Source organism: Nomia melanderi, chromosome 6, assembly GCF_051020985.1.
Source record: "Nomia melanderi isolate GNS246 chromosome 6, iyNomMela1, whole genome shotgun sequence".
NCBI lineage: Eukaryota > Metazoa > Arthropoda > Insecta > Hymenoptera > Halictidae > Nomia > Nomia melanderi.
The window spans coordinates 969,722-990,509 of NC_135004.1; the positions used below are offsets into that span (position 1 = coordinate 969,722).

At 45.0% G+C, this 20,788-nt stretch overlaps 1 protein-coding gene across 1 annotated transcript; it reads right to left on the minus strand.

Moving 5' to 3' along the window:
* Window positions 1-9,848: 9,848 nt before the first annotated feature.
* Window positions 9,849-18,417, minus strand: LOC116432345 (band 7 protein AGAP004871-like). The gene is made up of 6 exons (XM_031989046.2): window positions 18,227-18,417; window positions 17,051-17,263; window positions 16,562-16,742; window positions 15,312-15,473; window positions 10,315-10,480; window positions 9,849-10,079 (listed from the first exon to the last, which is right to left on the minus strand). The coding sequence occupies exons 1-6, from the start codon at window positions 18,285-18,287 to the stop codon at window positions 9,849-9,851; spliced, it is 1,014 nt and encodes a 337-aa protein (XP_031844906.1). The 5' UTR covers window positions 18,288-18,417.
* Between the last annotated feature and the right edge of the window lie 2,371 nt (window positions 18,418-20,788).

Consider the following 20,788-nt stretch of genomic DNA (forward strand, 5'->3'; position numbering starts at 1 on the left):
ATTTCATGGATTACTTTGTATACAATTCTGAATTGTTGCAGTTGATAAACATGTTCTTCATAAAAACATCAATAATACAAATTCTTCGAACTTCGTTTTGGTAAAGAAGGTTTTTTCCTTATCATGCTGAACCGCCACCCCGATGAGAAATAGAGTAGACTAGATATTTTATGGAATTTCATATCTGGTAGTCTGAAATACCGATTGTAAAAAAAAGGATTTTTTTATAAGACTTATAATATTCCACCAACAGGTTCATTTCTCATAACGAGAATATTGATATGAAGGATTTTTGGAAACTCTAAAATTAAGACACAAAATTTTGCAAAAACGCGTTTTACCAATGTAGTGTCAGTCTTTATGTTTCCGTTACGGTAAGGACAACCACCACTTCACGATGCGTTCTATAACAGTTATTTTTGAAAACGTCTAGGAATATTATAGTGGAAGTTGCAAGTGATCAGGAATAAAGCGTTTTAAATTAGTAGTACATCGTTGAACATTTCTCACATGATATTTAACTTTCAATACTAATGACCCATTATAAATCGGTACTGGTACCAGCGAGTAGGGAAAATAATCCATTTTTCCTACAGTGCGGAATAAAAATATAGCACCCTCTCATGGTATTTCAAATTTATGTGGATAATAGATGTGGCTAGTTATATACTAATAGCTTTTACCTTAATAATTGAAATTTTGGCAAATAAAATGAAGTTCAATATACATTTTTATTTAACCTATAATATTTTTAGAACCGGTAACACTGTAAAAATTGGTATCTCAAGATATATACTTCCTATGTTGCAGTCTTATACAGTTCAGTAGTTGACCGTTCGATTCAGGTAGAGTGCGCTGGTGCATCGGAGAATTTTTAACGGTATCGGTATTTCAGAACAGTAGATAAAAAAATTCATTGTATGCACAGTCTGTATATATATTGTAAGCCTGTGTAAACGTTCCGTTATGTCCTTTACGAATTTGAGGAGTGAGTTTAAGAATTATATTAATTCCGAATATTGAAATTTTTAGTCTTACACCACGTAAGATACAATATTCTTTTAAAATATTTAATTTTTCATTATGTCATACAACAGACGGAACAAATCTTAAGTTCGCAGTTAGAGTTCCTTTTCTTACACTGTATTGTCCTGTTTTACACAGGACATTACCTTCAACTTCTAATATCATATTAACGGTAATACCGATTGTATCATGGGTCAACGATGAACGGCATTGTAACGTTAACATTAGACGGTGGTGGCTCTGACCGTTATCTATTGCAATACATGCGACAATAGAATGCGATACCGACAGTCGACAGTAGACTGGACTTACCACCGACAGACAAACGGCGATACCAATTTTTTCGCGGTCCGCGTTCGACTGTTCGAAATTCGTACGACCCATTGGCCCAACGATTGTAGAACGGACCTGGACAATGGGGCGTGCCACATAATTTCCAAGCGTTATGAACAAAGAGTCGGTAATTAGATTGCGTGGAATTTATTATCGGATGAGGATGTAAAGCTGTTGAAATCGAAAATGATTTATAGTAACGGGATTTAACGGAAGGCCGGCACTGGTAATTAACCATTTATCGGAGCAGCAGGCGTTGTTTGCATGATAATTTTGAAAATCGATACGTAACATTTCTGCAGACTGCTATCATATTCACAGTTCGCGGCGGTACGGGTGTAAACCATAATCTCGCGGTAAGCGCGGCACGAACCACGTGGAACGAGTTAACGCCACCCGGATCCCTCGAAATATCAATAATTGGACTGTGTACGCACCGTAGCCACGGCCACGGTACGCACTCTGTACGTCGTCGCGTTAATTATCGATCGGGCAGCTTGTGGCTAGCAAGGTCCGGCTTTCCGGGCTTTCTCGTGTCAAGCTCTCGTCTTCTCTCATTCTCGTCCTTATCTTGTCGCTTGTTACTCGACTCGTTCGCGTTACTCGTATCGTCTGTACGTTGTTACGCGTTACGTACAAGGAAACCAATTAAGCGATTTCGAAACGAAACGGGGATACGTGCTATAAAGGCTGTCCTTCAAAAAAGTCTTCTTTGAAATTCGAGGCTGTACAAATCGATTTTTCCGATTTGTTGAGCGACTGACGATCTCGGAGCAGACATTTATTGTTGCTTTTAGATACTTTGCTGCTCTTCGAAGGCTCCTTCATATCGACTTCGTCAGCCGGATGTTGTTAGGCTTTACTTCCTAGTTCAACACCCGCGAAGAGGATGTCCAGTTTGAATTGTCGGTTTTTGGAAAAACTTTGTTCTCTTTCTCTTTGTAGGAAAAGTGATCGAGTAAATTAGGTGTATTTCTTTAAGGAGAAACAACATACTCAGCCAGCCTTGGACGTTGCGTGCAACGTACAGCGTTGTCCAGTGAGGATCGCGAGGAAATAGAATCGATTTCATGCAGGTTGGCTCCGACTCGCGTCGTCGCTGATAAATTCCGCAACTATAATATTAAGCACATCGCTTTTGGGCTATCTGGATTTTCCGACTTATGGTCCCGTTGATTTGATCATCGACAAAAGTTCGAAACGGTCGGACTTGGGGATCCTTTGTCTGATTGGAAAATCGCTCGCTCCACGCGTTCCGCGGCAAATCCTGTTGGTCGCTATACACCGACAATTGTCCTCTGTTTTTTCGAAATTGCATGAGACTAATATCGAAACTGCCGGGGATTTTTGCGTGCATTGGCGTACAAGCGACTGTCGTCTCTCGAACGGTGTAATTCCGGGTCTCGCTGAGCGACGACGGAACGAGAGGGCGAAGAGAAAATTTGATTTCACCCGAGCAATTGGAAATCCACAAAAACCCGAGCTGTAACGATTCTAAAACTTTCCTTCGCAATTTCACGGCTCTGTCCGCAGTGGTTCGTTTCGATCCCACCTAATGGAATTCCAAAATATTAATCGTCGACGACTGAACCCGCGATCGTCGTATTCCTTCCCAGCTCGACCTTTCGTTAACCTTTTATTAACGGTCGCGCGAGCGTCGAAACGGAACGGCATATTTTTTCGCGGTAGGAGGATGAGATCAGCCGGGAGGAAGGGAGACGGTGGTTCCGCGTTGCGAATAGCTCGCCGAAGAGGACCCGTTCCAGCCGAGATCGAGAAGATAGACGGACGAGCGCTCGCAACGATCACAGGGGAGGGATCGTTTGGAGTGCGTTCAAATCGTCGTAGCAATTTCGCCGCCCCGTTCCCCGGCCGCGTTTAATTCCTGTCTCGTCACTGGTGAAACTTGCCGGTGGCGGTTGTTGACCGAGAAAAAAAGAAGCGGCGCGCGGCGGCCATTCCCATTCATCGGGCGGCCCTCGGCGGAGAATAAATTATCGTCGTTCGGCGGACGGGCGCGGGAAAAGGGGTTTTTCGTACGTGAATTCGGTAAGGTACGCCAAGCTATTTCGGCCAGCCGTAATTCATATTTACGACCGATGGGAGTTACGCCAACTATAAGAGGCTGCATAATGAAACCCAGTGGCAGTAACATCCTCCCCCTTCCGCGACCACCTATCAGTTTTTCCTTAGCCCCGTTCCATTTTTATTCCTCCCGCCGTTTACCGTTTTTCCTCCATTCGCCGTTTCGTCTCCCACGATGCGACCTCGCTCCTCCATCGCCATCCTAGTGGCTCGAGGACCGTTTCCGAATGATATTTCAACGTTCAAGCCCACGGGACCACGCATTACCTATCGTTCGCGTGATTTCCTTTCGCTTTAGTTTATGGGGCCGGTTTATGTTCCGAAACAACGGCAATTTACCCCTCATCGAACACACGGTTATACCGCGGGACGATTTCACCTCTCCTTCCTTTTCGGTCGTCTCTTCGTCGTTACTGGACTAGGTCGCTGTTTAACAGGTTATAGCCGTGATACGGCAATTACGATCGAAACGATTTCGATTCGTCCTTGTTCCGATCGTGAAAACGAGTAGTGCAATCGACAGATTCGCGCCTCGTTCGTTCACGCTCGTTTCGCGACAGCAATAATTCCGTCACGCGTGAAATACACGAAGCGCCCGTGACGGTGAACGCAACGAAAGTAGAAAAAAATAACAAGCCTCTTTTTCGCACAGAATGTACATTTTCATTCGATTTCGTTGAGCGAAATTAAGTCGCGTATTTCACGCGGCTTTAGTTCTTTCCGAATCATTGAGTCCTTTTGGTCCGCTCGTAGCTCCCGTTTAATCCTCCCGGGAAACGGCATTAACGATGTTGGAATAACTTAAACGGAAGAGACCGGCGCGCTGGCCCTCGTTCCCCATCTTTTGTAGCGGACTTCGCGCTAGTTCCGCGCCGGGGAAACTAATAAAAGATATATATATATATATATATATATATATATTTTGTTCGACGTTCCATTGGGTTCGCCGGTTAGAAAAAGAGGAAAGGATTTTCGGGGGAAACGAATAAAGAAACAATGGAGCGTCTGGTATTCAGCGACGTACATCCCCAGTAACTTTTAATTGACCTGATCGGTTGTTGTTCGATGCTCGGGAAAAAACAAACGTGGCGAACCGTTCCGTCGATGTTGTCCCGGTCACGTTCCTACTTCGCTTTATGCCGACCGAGAAGTTCGGAAAGTTCGAGGAGCCTCGCGGGTGCGAGGGCGCAGTCGAGAGTCTGGGTTGGAAACATAAAACTCCGGACAACATAACTCACCCATTTCCAGACTATCCCTTCGAGAAATTATTTTGTAGGTGGAAAAGGGGTCGGGCGGAAGAAAGCGTTCTCCGGCACGTGGGAAGAGCGCGATCCTCGCGAGAAAAATCGTCCGGTCGAGTTCGCCGAGTGTGTCTACGAGGGCTACGTGGAAATCTCAGAAGCCAAGTTTTCGACTCGGCGAAACATCGATCGCCCCCTTCGACAGTTTATTCAGTTTATTAGGTTTCTCGGGACAAGGCTGGAAGGAGCACGGTTCTGCTTTTAATTAGGGTAGGTGGTTAGGCGCGGCAAATAAGCCGATCAAAGATACGATTGTCGCGATCTAACGCGACAACAGCCTTCTATTGTTTAGCCAGTCACGTCTTCCTCTAGGTTTAAGCGAAGATGAACGTGATCATCCCTTAATTTCACCAGGCAGAATTATTCTCCGGTGATATCTCGATTCCGGCGTGCAGGTATCGAACCGCGAAACGATAAGGCAGCGGCGCGCGAGAGCAATCCGCTCCCCTGTTTCGCCCCGTTCCGAGCGAGAGAAACCCAACCGTGGCGTCGCTGTCCCGGTTTCTCGAACGCAGGGCTTCCGACGCGAAAATAAAACGCGACAAAGACAATATTTGCGGTTGCAGATGACGCGGGAGCGGGGCGCGTTCGCGGCGCATCGCGTGCTCGAGAGAAACGACCGCTTATTTCGAGGAGGAATAGAGTCGGGGCTATTTTTCAACGCGGAGAATGGCTAGGATTCTCGCCACGAGCGATTCCGCGCGGAACATCCGGCGAGAAAAAGGTCGACTCTGTGGACGAACGAGTTGGAAGAGAGGTTCGTTCTCTCGTCGTCGCCGCCGCGAACGTCGCAGTTCATTTTCTCGCCTATAAAATTAATTGCGGGCTGGAAGGTCGAGGCAGGAAAGGAGAGTCGGACGGGGTGAAAAGTTCGCGTCGAGCTCCAGCGAAATAAGCATGGCCGAAGAACGAGCCGGCGCGAAAAGTTGTCGAGACGCGGCACGCTGAGGCATGGCGGACAGCCTATTACAACGGAAGGAGGCTGCGCGTTCCTCGGAGTTTCCCATGGTCGCAACCGAGGAGGGAGAAGAACTAGGTCTCCGCGAAATTAAAAAATTTTTAATTGTAACCGTAAACCAACGAGTCGACATCGCGCTGGCCGAGGTGCAAGCGGTTGCTAATTATCATCCAAGAAATTACAGGATGCTGAAAGGGCGAATCGTGAATGGCGAATTGCGTGGCTAGATAAACGGGAGCAAACTTTTTTTGCCCGTGCGTTCGATAAATCGCCATTTTGGATATTAAACGGCGTTAAGTGCTCGTCGGTTATTGCAGAGAAAGTCAAGCGGAAGAGGCGCGAGGGAATCTTGTTCAGCGCGGCTCTTTGTTTGCAATTTCCAGCTTTTCGCTAGAAGTATTCGACGACTTCCGATGAGGCACAGACGACATTCTTTGATACTAACTCACGAGGAAACGTACGTAATATTTTATTCGAATATTTCGCATACCGATGCATTAAACGCAGCTCGATATTATACATATGTATAAGACTTTGTAATTTATATCACGTAATGATTTAAGGTCATCCCTCGAGTGCAGATGTTTGATTCTCTTGTCAAATCGTTCAAGGTACTTTACAGGTTTCCACGTAAATCGTCGCGGGACGAGCGAATTCGTGTTCACGGATTCTAGTCGATTGTACGGAGTCCGTGAATTTTACTCGCTTGCCATATCTCTTTCGACGCGGTGCCGGGTTCGCCACGGTAATTTCAGTGTGTACGGGGCAACGGTGCTTCCTGCTGGCGACGGTCATAATTGGAGCCCCTCGTAATTTCTTGCGTTAACCGCGCACCAGTTATTCCGACGAAGAACGGTATTCCTGGTACGCGGGCCGGTTGAAAGGATCTTCGCTCGTAAACGCATCCTGCATCTCGCGGGATAATTCGTTCTCGCGCTCGCTCTCTGTTCCTCCTTCTGTCACCCTCTTCCTCTGATAAATCGCAAACGCTCGTGTCTCGCGAGCAGCCATTTCGGCGTTCATCCGGATCAGGGAATAAAAGCACCCCTTGCTACCGGTAACTTGACAATACCGGTCCTACTTTCAATGGGACACTGCTGTTCGTCGACATTAATTAGTCGAGAGTCCCGGACGTCGTGCCATACCCACGCTAGCAAACCGGAAAATGTTTCGCGTGCAGGCTTGTAAGCGTCGCCTCGTTCTCTCGAGAACAAGCGACAAGTTTCTTCGTTTGGACGTTCAGCAGCTGGAGAAAGAAAAACGATGGAAGCGTTTCCTCGATAATTTTCCACTCCGTTCATTTTCCTCGAAAGCTCCAATCACTCCGATCATCGTGCCTTCGTGACTGCGTCGCACGCAGTGGCGTCACGCGGAGCGTACGAGTTCAATCCACCGAACAAACATTTGCGTTGCAGGTTTTAGCGTGCCACAGACCATCGCGTTTATTAATTACGATCTATAATGTTGGTCCATCTCAAACACCGAACATCGAGCCACTAGAGCTTAAACGTGGCGGCCGACGCAACACCGTTCAATTCGAGTTTTCCTGCTCGAGAAGTGATCGAAATCTTTTTACTATTTAATCAGTCGGCCTGCGATTTCTTTGACAACTACCAGCGCGAGAATTGCTCTCAGCGGAAAAACGAATGCCGCGTTCGTCGTGCGCGCACACTTACCGCACAGTTTAAATATTCATAACAGCGGAACCGCAATTTGAAACAAGGCCGGATCGACGTTATAAGGCGGGGGGTTAATATTACGTCGTTCCGGGCGTGTGTCGCGGTCACCGTTAACAAGCGCAACAATTCACCGAAGGATTTCCCAGGTAAATAATAACCCGCGTTAAAGCTCCTCCGCCGTTTATAAAACATTTTGCGCGCATTACACGCGGGATATTTCGTTCCACTAAAAACGGAAGGAAGCGCGCCCCCCGGAGTGGTACAATAAAATTGAAATTTATACTTGGCGTTAGCTACTCGTTCGCGCTGCGCTGTTTCATTTTCCGTTAGCGGCGAGTGTCGCTCCTCGACGCGCTGTCGGCGAAGGAATTCCGTCGTATTCATCGTGACCGAAGAACAAAAAAATCTAACGCGGTTGCTCGAACGTAAATGAAATTTACCGCGTGGCTCGCCGTTTCCTCGGATAAGGCTCGATGCACACTGGCGGCGCAGGATGCGATCAGATCGCGACTAGTCGACCATTAAGAACAATCGAATTCCGTAAATACGAGTACATCATTTCTGCTCATCCGCTCAAGGTTTTCTGTTTTTAAAATATAACGTAATCAAAATCTTATATGAGGTGGAGATTACATTCCGATAAAAAGACGATAGTTTCATGTAAATTGCACGGTCGTCGCAAGGAAGCCTAATTTTTTACTCTGTACCTTCATTTGTTTCCGATTTCTATTCATATCTTCATTTTAACGACGAAGCACTATCGTTTAATTGCTATCTGTTAATTGTTCGTCAACATCACACTCGCCAGTCAGTTCAAACCCGGTGGAATTTACATTCCTTGTATCGCATGTTATTTACATTGCCAACGATCACGACCGACTCTGAATCGACTTGATCCGAGCGTACCGTTGGCCGCTGATGTGAATCGAGTTTAATTCGCTCGCGTTCCGCTCGGCCGGGGTCCGTTATCGAAAATTAAAGAAACGCGGGTATGTTGTCCGTTATCATTTCGTAACGTAAATTTCAATGTGCCGTTGCGTATGAAATTCCCGTTTTATGGAGTTTCATAAACGCGCCGCGGCGCGGCACGTACGTTTCACTTTTCCCGGACTTAAAGTTTCCGTAGGTAGGGCCCGCGACGCAGCGGCGGGGCACATTTTCACGGCACGTTGTAACGCCTGGAACGTGACGTGAAAACGCGAGCGGCACCGATGCACGCGCGTTTCAATTCCTGCGAGGCTACTTATTTACGCACCTCGCCATATCGCTCGAACATCCTAGCAGGAACCTAGGCGGATTGTCCGATGACCGCTTGATCTCCCGCGTTACCCACGCTCGCAGCGCGAGTTACAGTTTACAATTTACGAGCCGTTCATTTGCGCGACGTGACTCGTGTGTAAGCCCACGGATCCCGTGTGTTTTTATTCGAGCGTGTCCGTTTGTCGATTAATCGTGCGGGATCCTTCGCGACTAATTCGTCGGGATTCAGCAACTATTCGCGAACTAAAGCACGTGTGAAACGGGCATTGACAAATCAGGGATTCGCGTAGTTATTACACGCGTACGCGTTGCTCGTGAACCGTGTATTAACACTTTGCTGTACAACAACGCGTCAGACTCATGGATTTGACAAGCACAAATATGACTCAAGGCTTTTCCATTCAAATTAAAGATTGTTCTTTTGTTATTAACACGTTGATTGTCACGGTGGTCACTAGTGATCGGAGCTTCGAAATGACTTGAGAACAATTATATTTCATAAAACAACTGACATCGAATAAAAATATTCAATGACGTAAATAAGTAGATAATATTGTAACGCAAGAATTGTGGTAGTAAATAATTAATAATTATTCCTATTTATATTTGTTACGAAGGTGTAACTGGTACGTAAAATGCTGATGTTTTTCGTTGCAGTCAACATGTTAATGGTTATTCTTCAAAGTAAAGGTAGATATAAAATGTACCTAGGGTTTTCCTCTTTTTTCAATAAATTGTAAATAGCTGTAAATTTTTTAAATGGACTTTTGGCCGCCCGGATTGGGCGAACACTATACTATTTTCAAATAATCATCATTTAATTGAGAGAATTACAATAATTGAATTTGGGTGGAGATCACTGGTGGCCCCCACACCGTTCAGCGTGTTCAAATTCGGATTGATCAGTTACACGTGTATACGCGTATTTCCGTCTAAGTGAAATAGGGTTCTTCAGTCTGTAGCCTGGCTGAAAGGAATATTTCTCTGTTCCTGTTTCTCGTATTCCTCTCTTTCCCTTTTTCCAAACGATTTGGAGCGTCCCTTACGTTAAACCGGCGATGAGAACGTCGAGCGAAACGGACCGCAGCATCCGTTCCGGACGAGAATCATGGTTGTCCGTCGGAAGATTGGATTCGTGTTAGAGAAGTTCCGTTCTTAACTGTTTCTCGATCATCTGGTTTGCAGTGGTCCCACGCGCCCTCGATTCTACCCCTCCGTTCGATAGTTGCCGACGCACGGCGAACAGCCGTCGGATCGAAGTTCGAGCGGTTTCGGGGTGAGCCGTTCCGAGGATGTCCGGACGATCTCTCGATCAGCGTTCGAGCCGATTCGGTTGCCGCCATTGAAGAAGGACGCTAGAAATTCCACTGGAACCGGGAAGATGATGGTCGAATTCTTCTCCGCCGATATGCTGCTCAATGTTTGCAGGTAGCGTAGCTGCAAATTCAAACGTATTATACAACGGAAACAGTGTGTCCTGTGCTTTTGGGAGAATTAGATCAGTTTTTGCTCGATTGTAACGACGACTCTTGATGCACATGTGTAATCTCGGAGATCGACGAATCGTTCCCGAAACTGCTCCGAATCGGATAACTTGAAAACGAAGTAAACACGCCGATGGAATAAGTTTGTTGTTTCGCGACGCGACGGTTCAAGACGCAGAAGTATTTACCTGAAGGGCTGCCGGACTCGTAGAGATTACGTCGCTGGCTTCTTTCAGAGCTCGAGACGCCAGCATCTCGCCCTCGGCTGCTATCACCTTCGCCCTGGCCTCCCTCGCGGCTTCCGCCTCCGTAGCCATGGCCCGTTGCAGCTGCACCGGAAGTCGAACGTCTTTTCTAAATTTGAAACGCGCGTTTGGATCACCAAAACATCCGTGTTTGTAATATTTTCCTTCTTATTAGATCTTTACGCAATATCTTCGTGCATTTTACGCAGTTTTGCACTTTTACATTTTGCATAAACGTATAAAAACTCTGCAGTTCAATTATTATAATCGCTATCTTTTCCTACCGCGTGTTGCACTATCATTGAACATTCGTAAATGTTTAAATAATCCCGTGCGTTTTGCTCTTGGAAAATCGAATTGCAGCCACGTTCTTCGTATTTTCGAGAAAAGTCGCTAACGCGACGGTTAAAAAAATTTCTCGATTATTGCCTCAATTTCTAGGAATACCTGACGCTCAAGAGTTTCGCGTTTCACGCCCTCGTTTACTCTGCGCCGTGTCATGCGTATTTAGGGGTGGCTTCGAGTCGCGGTGAAAAAACGCGGGCTTCCCGAGCCGGTTGCACTCGACCGGAATAAAAATACACTTGGCGAGTTCTTTACGTTCTTTTATTCGGTAGACGTCGGCGCTGCTCAAGCCTTCGACGCTCACCGTGCCGGCGTAATCACGGGCCGCGCCGAATTCACAAAGAACGGTGTTCAGGCTTATAAACTTATTGAAATTCAGGTGTGCGTTTTCTTTTTCGCGCATTCAGGAAGAAGTTTCACGTGGGACCGATTCAACGAAGTATTTGCTCGTGCCGATACCTATTGTGTAGTTTCCAACTGATATTTACGGAATGCATGTGTAGAAATAAAGTGGCATTACCATCGGTAGAATTTGTCGACTATCGGATATCGGAACATTATTAGGAGATATATGAAGACATCCCAAATTCTTTAGTACGTTAACTGCCACGGTGGTCACCGATAACCGACAAATTGCTCGAGAACAATCACAATATGTAAGATGATTGACGCCGTATGAAAATGTGTAATAGCATAAATAATTAGATAATAATGTTAAGTAACAATTGTGATGTCAAATGATTAATAATTGTTTCTATTTAGTTTGCTACGGAAGAATAAGCAACATATAAAACTCTCAAGATTCTCGTGACAGTCGACGTGTTAAAAGTCGATGATACAAAGAGAGTTTCGATAAATTGTAAGGTCTTGCGTTAAGGGTTAATTGAAAGAATTAAAATCAAACGAATCTTAGCACGACGAGCGAAGAATGTTAGAAATGAATATTCGATACGACAGATATTTAGGGCTACTCAATAGTCGTCAGCCTTTTTTAGATAGCTGAGTTGATTTAAGACGACTTAAATATATTTATTAGTCAGGACGGGTTTCTCATGATATTTTGTAAAGTTTGAATGTGAATTTATAGTTTGCAACCGGATAATAAAGAAAAATTATACTGAAACAAAATGGCTGAATATTAATCTACTGAAGAACACACACGGCATTGCATGTTTATATTAACCTGATATAACGCCACCAGATTATCACTTATTCAGATTTATGGTGCATTGCCTTTACAATACAAATTTTCAAAACTACAATGAAGCCAAGACTTACATCCAAACATATTTTTGAACACTATACTCACGGACGTTTACTCTACACTTGATTCTATTGTTGCTAGAAAATTACGCGTTCGTCTATATACATTGCGAAAATTGCAGCTTCAAAATCAGAGTAATGCAATACGTATTCGCATAATTGCACGAATCAAAGTAGGCTTAAACTGTTACTAAATAATGTTTAAAATATTCAGTACCCGTCAAAGTGACCTAACACAACAGCAGATTTTTCAAAGACAAGAATAGAAAATTTACCAAGAAGATGGCGAAAGATTATAGATAATGATGAACATGTAATTAATCAGATAAATAAAAATATAATTAAACGATCATATTTAGTTTCTTATTGAAAATATTTGATTACTCATGAGTACCCTTAACACATGCATGTTACCAGGGCATTGTTCGCGATAACGCCGAGTTTGGCACAGGTACGCGTCCTCCGAACATCCCTTTACGCGTATCGGATACCGCGATAGACATCCGATATAACGATGAGTGCCGGATGTTGGGTGCCGGGCACCGGAGAACTCTCGACGCGACAACGCGCGTCTGGTTCCTCTAGTACGCGCGCATCGCCCGTCCTCCCTCTCTCATACCGCCATTTTCAAAAGCACTCGAGTTTTCTTCGACTTTGAAAGCACGCGACGGTGGTGGCTGGAGATCGAAGTCGAGACCAGAGGGCTCTTCGATAGCTTTTTTCGATGGCCCGACGAGGGGCCGAAGCTACTCTCGAGTGTCCGCGTTTATGCGCGTCCACGTACCCGTCAGCTATAGGCACCCGCCCGTTCCCTCGAGTAGTTGTCGTCATCGTCGCCATCCTCGTGCTACTTATTTCCCTTTGTATCTTTAACACGTTGAATTGCCGGACGATTTACCGGAGCAAAATACACGGAATGCGAAGTGTATTGTATTAACACTAAACCTATCGGACGGGTTAAATTTACCCATTTCAGAATGTTTATTTTACCAGTATTTTAATTATGAATGCGTTTTTGCGAAAGATATCCAATTAAATTCGAGTATTTGCGCAGACACAAAACTAGGACACATTTCGAATCTCAAGAAATGTATTTTAACTTTTATAAAAATTGGAAATAAGTCACTCTAATTGCTCGGTAGTTTTAGTGTTAACCTCTTCAGGGCCGAATTCTTCTCGAGAACCGACAAAGATGGTCTTAGTTTCCGTTTTCCTGTAGTTATTTTGTTCAAATTCTCACGAATCGGACGATACGAAGACGGGCGGAGATGGTTATGAGAAACATTCGAAAATAACGAATGTCCTTTCGATGGACATTAATGTTAAACTAAAATCAAATGTACACGTATGTGTCAGTATCATTGAAGAGGTTAAATTATTCAATGGAGTTGCGTTCTCATTACTGCTCGCATATCTTGTCGAATGCTATCACTTTGGATTGAAGTATACAAAAGTTTTCAAATAATGATTAGCCCAGTGAATTACAGTAATCCGATTTGATAAGCGATTACCGGTGACACCCATGGCATTCAGCGCGTTAATCGAAGCTGCGCGAATCCCTTCTTTTTCTGGCGTTCTTCCGTTCGGAAGAGAAAAAGGAAACTAAATGTATCCCGATCGATCGATCGATCCAGCTACTTCCATAGCACGCGAAACGTTGTCCACTTGAATTTTTCGACGGTGTTCAAAACGTATAGATGCAGCTATTCGCATGCACAACCTCGAGCACCGTCGAATTATCGCGTCGAGATCTATCGGGGATGTTGTCGGTACTCGATCGGCGCGCTGTGATACGGGACATATTTCTCAGTGGAACGTTAAATAGAAGTTAACGTAGAATCGAGAATACAATATTCGAATTGACGGTTTTATTTTCCGCTGCGTTACGGCGCGAGAACATCGAGACTGTTAAGAAGAGATTCGCCTGGCGGAGAATATCAGGGAACCTCGAAAATTTTTGCAATATCGCGCGCAATAACGGAGCTCGAACGATTTCGACGTATTCAGGAGGATGCTTCTCAATAGTACATATATTTCGCGGAAGATCCTTTCGGAGCGTAGTCGATGGGGCGCAATACACTTTCGGTGTATTCCGACGGCGCTGAGGAGATAAGTCGTTTTCCTCGCGAAAGAACTGATAATAATCGCGACGTATACGTCGAGCATTCGTTCGTCCAGCGATGATCGATAGGTCGGCTATTTTTCTTCCCGTGAAATCAACTGCTGACAATCGGAATACGCGCATCGCGCAGCTCTTCCTCTCGAGTTTATTTACCACGATCCCTAAATTCTCACTTATACTCGGCGTTCGGGCGCATTTAACATTAGCCCTTTCGCTCCGAATGGTACACGTAGGTATCAGGAACATTGATACCACAAAGAATACACTTATTCTACACTTTATTCTATCATTCCTAGAAGACCTAACATTACCAAGATCTGAAACCTATTAATCATAATTTAGATTTTGGAATTTTGAAAAAGGCGAATAAAATAAAAATTAACACTAGATTTAAATTAATCTTCCTGGAGGGTTACATGTTATTTTATAGACATTGCAGAAATTAGTGTTTCAAGGACAGAACATTATAAAGCTTATTCGCATAACGGCATTCGTAAAAATTGATGTAACACTAAAACTACCAGGTGGGTCAAAATGACCCATTCCTGATTTCTCCCCTTTGAAATTATTAAACAGATAGCAGATGTTTTTCCGAGAAATTATTAAATAATTGATTTACCAATATCCACACTGAATTGTAAATAAATTAAAGTTTCAATACATGCACTCTTCGAGTTCCTATAAAGAAATTTCAAAAAGTCTATTTAACTGCTCCGTAGTTTTAATGTTAAATTGTTAATATATAATGTTTAAAAAATTTAATATTCGTCAAATTGGCGGGTTTCATAAATCCAGTATTAAAGAACCGGTCATTCTATCTAGTTACGGTACGAATAAATAAACATGAAGTGTTGGAAAGTCTAGTGTTAAAGCTAAATCGAAAGGATTCGAAGCACCGTTTAAGCCGTGGTCGAACTTCAGGTCGACTATCTGGAATCTTCGCAATTCGATCCTTGTCTCAACGATATCTTTCAAATATTTTGATTCCATAAACTTTGAATGCGCGCCGCTCGACGATCCGTTACCGCATTCTCAATGTCGTGTGCTCCGAGTCGCCGATATATTTGCCAAATCTCAACAGGTGTTTGCGAACGAATCGCGATACGATGCGTTTCACTCGCATCTGTTCCGTTCACGGATACCCTGGGAATCCGAAGAAGCTGGGGACGCGAGAAACACGGCTTCCGGCAAGTTCGCCGCGCATACTCACATCTCCACGCGTTCAACCTTGACACCCCAAGGTTCCGTGGCTTCGTCCAGAGATGTCTGCATGGTGTGAGAGATGGTCTCGCGTTCGGACAGGATCTCGGCCAAACTTCTCGTCCCGAGGACCGTTCTCAGCGTGCTGGCAGCCAATTGTCGAGTGGAATGACTGAAAAGCAACGATCGATCATCGGCGTTCGAATACGCGGTCGCTGATTTCCGCCGACTCGTTTCTTCGGTATGGAATCGAATGAAATTCATTATTTAATTGAATTAAATTGGATTGCGTCGGACTGAATTGGATTTCGGACCTGATTGATTTGATTTCATTCGACGATAGTAGAAAATGTTTGTCGGTACGGTTGATTATATATCCGAGTGTCTAAATATCAGAGAACTTCCTTTCTGGAATTACTCTTTCACAGAGAAAAGATCTCTCGAGTTATAGGTTTTATAATATTTCTTTATAATACTTCTTCGAACCGCTTTTCACTTGGCTCTAAGAAAACAAAGTGTAAACGTCGGTTCAAAGTGTAACTGAAATTTCTCATTTTCAATGGATTCTTCCGAGAACGAAATTTTACACGTGCATCGCGCGGTTGATTTTCGTATTTGAACGGCAGGGAACATCGAGGAAAGCGAACCGTTCGAGCAGATAAGGTTGCACAGCTTGTACGGGAACTAATCGAGTCGCTAGCGCCTTTCGCTCGGCACGGGCACAAATTATTCAAGTAATTTCATCACGCCCTCGTAACCCCTCGAGAAGCCGTCCTTCGCATTTTTCTCCTCCATCCTTGATTCGCTCTCGAGACGGAACAAGATCGTCCCTCTCGGCAACTATACGGTCCCCGAGATGCTAATTAAAATTTCAGAAAATCGCGACCACGTTAATTAGCTCGGCTACGTGTGAAGTAACGAAGATCAATTAATTCACGGTATTCCGGGGATCGATAGAGTCCCGCTTGTTCACGGTATACCGATCGCTTCTAATTTTGTGAATGCGTTTCCGAATCTCCGGCATATAGAACGCCGCTTCCATTGCACAGTTTATAAGTTTCGGAACGTCGAGTGAAGCGTCCGCGTCCGCAAACTAATTTTTAAACGAGAATACACATAACGATTCGGTCGACGCAGCGAAGCAACGGGAAGGTTGTTCGACCGAAAGTTTTGAACGGAAATTGAAAATCGAAAATCAATAACCGAAACTCGAAAATGAAACTGCGAAAATGCAAACGTAAAGATAATAGAGGCGGGTACCTATAATTGGCAATTTTAACAACGGCGTTCAGCGGCTCCTTTATGCGGTGGTAGACGACCGCGTCGACGGTCACAGTCACGGAATCCTTGGTGAGGACTTCCTGTGGTGGCACGTCGAAAGATACGGTTCTTAGGTCGACGCGCACGCAGTTGTCGACGCAAGGCATCACAAAGAATGTACCTATCAATGGAAATGCAGCGATTTTATGTTTCGGAAGTTAACTGTTTATCGGGGAAGATTATTTTCGCTGTTGAAATGACACGTTTTGGTATTTTGCCTAAGTGTTTTAGCGTCTAGACTTGTGTGGCATGGACTCAATTAATAAAAAAATGTTTGACCGAGAATCTTTGAACGCCACTATATATTAGGCGAACAGAAACACATAACTTGATTGCTGAGTAGTTTTAGTGCTAATCGGTAATGTGGTATGAAGCAATGGAAACGTATCGGTTAGATGAGCAAGGAACATTGAAAATGAAGTTCGCTACCTGGGCCACTAGCATCTCCTTTCAAACGCCCCATTCGAAAGACAACGGCTCTTTCGTACTCCTGCACGACTTTGAAGGTGAAGCACAACGAGAACGGAAACGTAACCAGGACCAGGAGAAACGATCCTATGATCGCCATAATTTCGACGAATCTCGTCGTCGCACCCACCGTATTTTCCTCCGGCATCTGGGAGCTACGGGCTGCCGATTCTTCTGTCGTTGGCGATGAGCGAACGTCACGATCGAAAAGAGAAGCAAAGCGGTAAGAGAAAGGAAGAACGTTCAAAAGAAAGATAGCGAACGGAAAGAACGAAATTGCTTTCCAAAAGTCGACAGCTTGGACAGCTGTGACTCGCCGAGCAATTAACCCCTTGCCCTACGATTGTCTCTATTATTAGATTATTTCTGTTAGATCTATTATTAGATTCTGTCTTATTAGATTTATTTCATTATTAATCGTCTACAAAAATGCAAATACGGTGGATCAGTCAGAAGCAGTCGTCGATTGTTCGACGACCATTGACGATGTTTCTCGAAGGCGTGCGATTTCGTCGCGAAATCACGCCGCGTTACATATTCATTTTAAGAGAGTAGTCTTAAGTCACTTTCCATGAATGCTGGAGATTTTTTTCTGATATGCTCTTTGTAACTTCTTAAATACATCAATATTCTATTTAACTTTTCTCGCTCCCTACAGAAAGAAGTAACCTCCCTGACGGAAGCGTACATTTATTTTTAAGCTAAAACATTGATCTCACTCGTCATCGCAGGCAAGGGGTTAACAATATTCCTTTATTCGAGAATTCACGCGACGCCGCGCACAAAGAAGCAACCGGCGCGAAAGGAATCCCTTTTTCGCCGGTCCTTTTCGGCTGATTCGGAAGAACGCGATAAGCCGTGTTGCCGGGGCGGAAGCTGAAAATCAACGGAAGCGTCTTCGCGGGTGCAGCGAGGCGGAAGATTGGCGAAAACGCGAGCGGGGCTAATCGCGAACGGAGGCGTTTCACGGGTCCACGATCAAACGGAAAGCGATTGTTTCGGATGCTCGCGCAGCTGGCCGCGAGAACGAAAGTTTTCGTCGTTCCCGTTTTCGCGTTACGACCCACCGCCGCCTCCGCTGACTCGAAAGCGCAGCGACAACGAGAAAGAACGGTGCAAAGCATCTCGGTGTCTCACTGAACTCGACGAAGCACTCGATTCCACCGCTATCGGTTTTCGTGCACCCGTAGTGCACCATGCCGCGCGACTCGACCAACTTCTCTTCCCTGCTAGTATTCACCGGTCTCTTCAGGTTTCTTCAGCCTTCGTCTGCGCGATCGCCACCGAAACGATCCAGACGAGCGAATCGCGAGTCCAGCTCTGTCGAACGCGGTTAGCGGACTAAGACGGTCGGGTCGCAACCGCTTCGGTCATTGGCTGCCGTTATAACGAGCAACAGGATTCGTGGGTGGACGAGGAGATGATCGCGAGCTACCGGGAGCCGACGAAAGACGCATCCGGCGTGGGCCGCATCCACTGCAGCACCAAGACTCCATACCGAATTAACCGTCGTTATGGGTAACGCAGCCGCTGTTTATGTACACAACGACATGAACTTACACGGCGAACAAGCGAAGAGAAGCAGAAATCCTGCCACGCGATGCCGCCGTCAGCATGGAAATTCGCCGTGAGGTCTGCGTTTCGTCACGGACACGACGGAACCGTCTTCCTTTCTCCTGCTCGATCTCGGTCGCGATACCACGGATCGTCTGCGAGGTGTTCCCTGGGATAGGCGACGATGAATATTTTAATATCCCGTTAATTAAAATACCTCGGCCTAGAAACGGCGCGATTGCTCCCGAGAAAGGCTTTTAAATCCGATTTAACTTTTCATTTTGCTCGATGATGGGGTCGCGCTCGAGAGCTTACTTTATTCCCGCAATTAAGCGTTTATCGCGGCGACCGGCGCGTAATCCGAGCATTTTCGGGGCAACGAAGTGACGGGGAATTTCTACTTTAATTTCGCGCGCGGAAAAAGCTCGGCCCGCTATTATCGATGCGACAAAGCCTAATCCTTTTGGGCGTTCGATCCTGAAATTTCTTGTTATAGATTTAATAGTTGCCCGGTCGATTGGATCGACTCGTTACGAGGCTCTCGCGGTTTATTCGTTGCCCGGCGCTACAGTGTTAAGAGTAGTGGATATTGCGGAGGCATCGGGCTGAGCGGAAAGCGTCTCCTTTATTTTCAGAGAGGATCCGCGCTCCCGGCGAACCTGCAATTTACTTTCTTTTCGTCGTGGGAGAGGGGCGTCAACTCGGGCATCACGATTTTAATCTTCTCGCGGCTTTTTTTCCATCGCATCGATCGTGCACGCGTTTCGAAGCAAGCTCCGCGATGTCCTCTACTTCCCGCGTATCGGGATCCATTAGTTTAATGAAACGCCGTGGTGGGAGCACGCCGGGTTTATAGTTATCGGGGACTGTTCTTTTCCTCGATTCGAATCTCGACGCGTGAAAGACGAACGCAATTTCGCGATAAACGACTGGCTACGTTTCAACAGATCAAACGGAGCTGCTGGTTTTCGGGACTCGTCGGAAGAGTCTCGACGCTTTGTTTCTTATGGTGGTCATTGTTTACTGGAAACTCGAAGAGAAATCGCACGTATCTCGAGGAACAAAATTATTTAGAACATAAAACATATATTTGTAGTGTAGGGCTACTAAAATAAAAACTAAGTCCGTAGTCAGGTTAAATATATTTATTACGCGATATGGCTCTAACGAGGAACGGCGACTAACTGCTTTTCCTCAGTTGCTTTTCTAAAAAGGAAAACTCTTCAGACGAGGGCGTACGTGACCCAGGTCATGGTGGTCCCCTTGGTCATAAATTAGTCAATGGGCCTGGACTATCTCTCAGGCCCTCAAGTATCGACACTCAAAAGGGCGAACCGTCTACAGTAGGATGTTAACTTGGGGGTTCAAAGAAAGTGTTCCTGAGAATAATTAATTAAATTATGTATATTTAATAAAGCTGGAATATTAAGTGTATAGTTTGATACAGAGAAAAAGTATTTTTGTCGTCGGAATTTCAGCGTTATGCACCGGTTTTTTAACCGAAACTAAACTTTCTTAAAATTCTAAGCAATGCGTGTGCATTTTCTTCGGCGGCGTCGGTGAGTGCAAGAGAAATGATTTTCCCTTTATGGCACTAGCTTGTACTCTTACATATTAGCGCCACTATATTCCTGACCTATGACGCTACAAGCGAAATATTAGCAGGCCAAGCCTAATTGCCGCTATGATGCATTAACAGGCCAAAACTCGCCTTCGCAGATGTACGGCTGGGTTTTGCGCCGGTCGTACATAAATAATCAACTAATAGAAATAAAGTCTACACACTATAATTTTACAAAGGAATAATAACGGAAGTAATTAGATCACAATGAGAATTATGATACTAAAATAATTAATAATCGTCTGTATTCACCTTTACTATGAGAGAATAAGCGATACATTGAACATTAGTTTAGTTTCTCGTGATAACAGTGAACGCGTTAGTTTCGTTCCGCGAACGTGACCGACCAGTCCAAGTCGCGGTTATCGAGAGTGCTCTATTCGTCGTCGTAACTCGACTCGCACGGGGAACGAATTGTTTGTGCTTGGCCGGCGTTGATAGCGCAACCACAGCCGCGTTCGAACGTATACGAGCGTGAAACAGATCGACACAGAGCACGGTATGTACATAAAAGAGGAATGTCC